This window comes from Anticarsia gemmatalis, chromosome 4 (assembly GCF_050436995.1).
Source record: "Anticarsia gemmatalis isolate Benzon Research Colony breed Stoneville strain chromosome 4, ilAntGemm2 primary, whole genome shotgun sequence".
In the NCBI taxonomy this organism is placed as follows: domain Eukaryota; kingdom Metazoa; phylum Arthropoda; class Insecta; order Lepidoptera; family Erebidae; genus Anticarsia; species Anticarsia gemmatalis.
The window spans coordinates 6,460,157-6,465,988 of record NC_134748.1 but is presented as its reverse complement, the minus strand read 5'-3'; the positions used below and the strand labels follow the sequence as shown (position 1 = coordinate 6,465,988).

General features: G+C 36.1%; 1 protein-coding gene across 1 annotated transcript; it reads right to left on the bottom strand.

The window, feature by feature from the left end:
• Positions 1–1,996: 1,996 nt before the first annotated feature.
• On the bottom strand, positions 1,997–4,779 carry LOC142972316 (fungal protease inhibitor-1-like). Its single transcript, XM_076113328.1, has 3 exons — positions 4,671–4,779; positions 3,135–3,334; positions 1,997–2,175 (listed from the first exon to the last, which is right to left on the bottom strand). The coding sequence occupies exons 2-3, from the start codon at positions 3,331–3,333 to the stop codon at positions 2,057–2,059; spliced, it is 318 nt and encodes a 105-aa protein (XP_075969443.1). The 5' UTR covers position 3,334; positions 4,671–4,779; the 3' UTR covers positions 1,997–2,056.
• Positions 4,780–5,832: the final 1,053 nt, after the last annotated feature.

Sequence of the window (5,832 nt, the reverse complement as noted above, 5' to 3'; positions counted from 1 at the left end):
TCAATATCCGTACATGTGATACGAGAGAACAATTTTGTATGTAATATCTCATACCATCTTCCAAAAACCACCAATTATTTTTTACGCTCTTCACATTTTCTCAACATATTCAATCTCGGAGGACGGAGCACGGAAACGATTTCAATCAAATAAAAATGTGCAATCTAAGACATGATATAAAATGAGTTTCCTTCATAGAATTTCCTCCGCCGTCATGCCATACCGTTTTTAATGATGCCATTATATTGTCTCCTGCTTGTCAATACATTACAATTGACATGCCTTTATACAATATTCAACAGAGTGCCTCGCACAATTCAGTTAGTAGTAGGCAGTAGGCAGTTGGCTATTTACGAAAATCGTTGTTTTTAATCGTCGCGTCTCGTCAAGGCGACATTAACGAGATCCATCAATATGTATTACCTATTCAAAGAGTACGTTTTCAATTACTTTGGAAGCAGTTATTTATAGGTACGCTATTTATTTGAATGGAAGATGAAAAATAGGTGAAAGGAAAGAGCTCTAAGGGTACTTGGAGCTGAAGACGTTTGCTCTTTCATAGGTACAGGAAGAAACGTTTATTTATTCACGGAGATATCAGCATGAAAATATTTGCACAGAAATATTATATTGTTGTATGTTTTGTGAAAAGATACACGTTTCTTATACTTTAATACAAGTCCAGTTCATATAGTGAGAGCTATGTATGTAATAAAAGATTATTATAATAATATCGATTAAACAACCAATTAGCGATTGCTGAAACGGCTGCTATTCACGGATGTGTACAATCCCTTGGTGGCCTTAGCAACGCCCTCGGGTTGTCGTTAAAGCCTATTAAAGAAAGTGATGAGGTTGTTTATCTCTGGTAGAGATCTTACGCAGTAATTTTACGCTCCGTTCCATTTAATTGAGTATTAATACGAATATGGATCCTAAAATTTAATAAACGAAGGTTGGCTTATCAATAAGGAGCAGAAGCAAATTTGATTATAAACGCACCTGAGAGACATATTAGACTGAATCACGTTTGCGGTAGGTATGTCTTAGTAGTTTGGATTAATTGATAAATCAGATTATATTTAATAACTTCGTAGACTTATTGGATCGAATGATCGATACATTTAGATTGTGACAGAGATTGAAAAGCGAACACGTGTGGGTTTATTCCATTATCTTTGAAAACATGCTGATATGCACATTAGAATGTAGACAAGTTTGGTAAAAGTCTGATTTGCGTTATTCAGTTTACAATTTATTTATAATATAGATATTCAAATTTGATTCGATTAGGCGGCTTACATGTAGTTTGGAATAACAATATTAAATTAAAATTGTACAAATTGTTTTTACCTCGAACACAAATTGATATATTTTTATTTCGCTTGATAATTAAGTGCACGGCTTCAATAGAAATCCAGAATAGCTGAAATGTTAACTGAGTTAATTCACACGGTGCGCAAAACAAAATTATTCGTGTGTGAATCTGACAGTAACGATCCACCTGATGATAGCAATACGTACAAACTTATTTGCATATTTTTCATTAGGCGATTGGATGAATTATAATGAGGTGATCGGTGGCGTGGTCACGTACTGGGCCGGGCTCTACTTGATACCACTAAACAGTACTTAGCTCCAACATCGAAGACGGATAAGCGTACTTATTCAACTGAATTTTAAGATAACATCAATATTGAGCATTACCTCGAACTTCAGACGGTTACCAAAATAACTCTTATGAAATAGATTTTAGGAAGAAATTCTGTTTGTATACAGACACTTAAATCGGACTAAAGGACGGTTATAAGATATCGCAAATTGTCAATAAGTTATTTTTGGAATTCTGAACCCGTGCTTCGGATTATGTCCATTGAAAACGGTGGCTCAGACTTTTTGGGAATAAGTTTATTTTGCCGCTTTCGAAGAAATGTAATGTTTAGATAAGAACTTGTTTTGAGAGGTTTAAGAAAATAAACGGTTTTATGAATTATCTTATATTATTATAATATGATGCTAGTCATGACATTTGTATCGGTTAGGTACAGTTGATGTGTTAACGCCTGGGGTTGACCTTGGTGCAGACTCCGCGGAGGCACTTCAGAGGCTCGGCACAGATGGCGGAGGGAGTCTCTCCCAACTCCTTGCTGTAGGTCTTGCAGGCAGCACCCTCGTCTGTAAAAGTAAAACAGTAAATGATATTTCAATTTATATTAAACCCATTCTTTAGGACGACGACGGCCCAAAATTTTATGTGAAACTGTAGTGCAAGATGATAATGTGAGTGTGAGTTTTCCGAAGATGATGCCCCGAACAGACCGTAGTAGAGAAGAAAGATCAGGAAGGCTGACCCTACAACTGTATAGGATTCAAAGCATGGAAGACAGACATTCTTTAAAAGTAGGCAAACCTATTTTTTCCTCACGTTTTTCAGTTGAATATTAGAATCTCCGTCGATTAATTGACAGTTAATTGACACAGTTAACTGCTCTAACAAGGAAATAAATCAATCTTCTTAATAAGGATTTATGTTCCCGTCCCCTTTTACTTGATTTATTAAAAAACCGTCCCACTAGGGAAATCTTTAAGCGGTAATATTTGAACGAATGTATTGGTATACCGGACATTATGCAGTTCAGAAAAATATAGAACAGTATAGATGAATTAGAAATAGGTTTTAGTAGGCACTTCACTTCTTTTGATCCGTGGGCTGTGTATTTAAAAGAGCTAGCTACGTTTGCCAATATTAAAATACGTGGCCGTACTTGGCTTAATATCTATTGAGTCATCCAGAACGCTCAATCTTTATTAACTAATATAATAATTGATATGAAAAACTAGGATTTTCACGTTTAAACACATTTTTATGATCCTTGAGACAGTTAAAGATCCGGAACAAAACACAGGACTCTTTTAAATGCACCCGGGTCCCGAACTGTGTAGCACGACTCTTTACAGTCAGTACTAACAATTATCGAAAACTTGACATTTAAAAATGTACTAAAGAATTAGTTTCTACGACATCCGCTTGGGGCGCTGGTCGGGTTTTCAATCAAATTTTCTCAATAGTTACCCTTTCATTCAAACTAAAAAAATGTCACCTTAAAATACCAGTGTAGAAAGATGCAACTTACTAAGGAAGGTGACGCAGGCAGGGCAGCAGGCGCACTTGCCGGCGTGGTTGGCGCGGTAGGTGGATGGGTTGCGGCAGCTGCTCTTGGCCACCGGCGACGAGCACGGGTGCTGCTTGCAGTAGTTGGTGCCGCACACCAGGTCTCCGTACACCAGGGCCATGGCACACGCCAGCACGAAGAGGATCAGAGCTGCTTTCATTCTGAAATACGGCAAATATTTGTTTAAGACAATTATTTTTCAATAGGCGATTTTTTTTTACCCCATGGTGTAGACTGGAGTATACATCTACATTTTGACGTTTACAGTAGTAGTGGAGGAGGGCAAGTACATAACTTAAAACGGCTAACATTAACAAACTTGTTTTCTCTCTACCATTCTCATTTGCTGGAAAATAGGAGTATTAAAATTATTCAATTTTCCTCTACTAGTTTGATTTTGTGAAATTTGATATGAATACTATATATGCTATTATTTGATCTGTAAACATAAACTACTGCAATAAACGAACATCAAAATGTTCACTCTAAAAGAAGGGCACAGACTACAATAGAATTTATAATTTTTTTTTTCACCAAACGAGGCTGGAAACACAGCATCCATTCCACATATTAAGCAAAACCGATGTTTGATTGAACCTCGTAAATGAGAGTATCAGCAATTTGTTTAATGGGCACAATTTCAGACACCATTTGTAGGGTAACAAACAGCGAAATAGCAGCCATATTTCAGTGGCATTCGTTTAAAAATGCGGTCACTAAACGGACAAAATTCAGAGTAGGAACGTATCGGTGGCAACAGGCTGTAACCGGCTCCGCCCCGAGCCTCGCCGACCGCTGCCCTGCCGCCCTGCCGCCCTGGAGGGTGATTAATATTATCTCTCCGTCCGCTAACTCACTCCATGCAGATAATGTTTTTTGTTTATCAAATAACGTCGGCCTATCTAATTGAATTATGTGAAGATTCAACATATAATGTAAATTAAGGCTCGCCCGCGTTTCAATTCGCTCCAAACATAATCACAATAGATCCGTTCGGGTCTGGGTATACCCAAAATGATTCTAGCAAAACTGAAAACAATTTCCAGTTTTCCCGGGACTGGCATTGAACGACGATAACTTGCGATCGTGTTGCGAATGAACAATAAAAGGCAAGATTACGGAAAATAGATATTTCAGAATTTTAGATTACAGGAGGATTGCCTTTGAGTATATTCATCATCCATCGTGACAAATAATAAAGAGGCTCTTCTTTTTCCGTTCACTGCGAAGTTTAAAAAAGTCGACCTTTTAATAAGCTCGCGATATTTAACATCTTGTCTTTGAATTTTATTATTATGTTAAACAGCGGGAAAATACGCGCGTATCGAATTTTGTGAATGATAATTATTTTCAGAAAATTGTAATTGACGTTTAATCAGAGTAATTGGACCTCAAGCGATTTTTAAAGAAAAAGTACTGAGGTTATTGAAATTATATTTTATTACTTATATGTTTTATTAATACTAAAAAATACTGCTACGTAAATATTTAACTTACTTGAGTTTTGGAAGGTCCGTGCGGTCTGGTCGAAAGCTATCCGGTATAATGCGAATGGGAAAGCATATAAAGCAATTATAAGAATTGTTTCAGATAACCCCCACCCCTTGTTTACTTGTCAACTTGCTCCCTGCTCGTTATTATCTTTTATTATCTCAGTTATTATGAAACTAAGTTAGGTACAATATTCGTCTAATTAACTTTATACTTGACGAAAACAACCTTAAGTGTATATTCCAATATTCAATTATGAATGTGAATTGACTCGTCTCTAAAATACATTCAGCAAGCATTGTGTGTTCGTTTTCTTACGAAGGACTTTTTAGACATTTTTGTAAGCGTGAAAGGTTTCATGAATACCATTTGGTTAAGCCAATATTGTGTTCAAACAAACGTCGCGTCGTTAGATATCTTGTAAACAAGCAATATTTACTTTATCAATTTGATTTTATAAGAAATGGTTTTCGCTTTATCGCAAAAATAATGGAAGTATGCAAAAATATTTCCTTACAAACGTGATAATACTGCAAAAAACGAAAATGAAAACTGGTGACAAGAATATAATAGGATTCTAAAAAAACGTTGCTTACTTTGTTTTATCTACACTCGCTTGTTAATCTCAGTGTTACGTAGAACAACTTCCGCGAAAATGTATATTGCTTGGGTTTTCTCTTGTTTTTCCTTCTCTCGTGGAATTCTAATAACGCTATCTATCTTAATTTTCAGTGCCTTGAACCAACAGGGCTATTTATTAATGAAGAATCCTATCTGTCATGTAAATTCGAATCATTTTCCGTTATACAACAATTTTTAAAAGCGAATCGAACTTTATGGCAGGTGCCAAAAAGTCAGCGGAATTTGAATATTTATAGATTTATATTCATTCGGGATGACAAATGGCGTGAGGCGGAACGGTGGAGGAAATATAGATTACAGAGCTAACGTGGGGCCGAATGTTATTTACATATTGCTTTAATGTTAACTCAAGTTAAATAAAGATTTTTTGCTGTAGATTGATTTGTCATAAAACATTAATTTCGGTTCCAAATCCATTGCCTAAACAAACTTTAAATATATGTTACTGTAAAAGCCCGAACGGTGGTAAATCCTAAGATTTTCCGGTATAACCTAAGATTTACCAACTCGCAATGGTAAAAGTCCG

Coding starts and splice junctions, on each gene's coding strand:
- LOC142972316 (XM_076113328.1), bottom strand. CDS start 3,333: ATGAAAGCAGCTCTGATCCTCTTCGTGCTGGCGTGTGCCATGGCCCTG. Junction 2,176..3,134: donor TGCCTGCGTCACCTTCCTTA/GTAAGTTGCATC, acceptor TTACTTTTACAG/ACGAGGGTGCTGCCTGCAAG.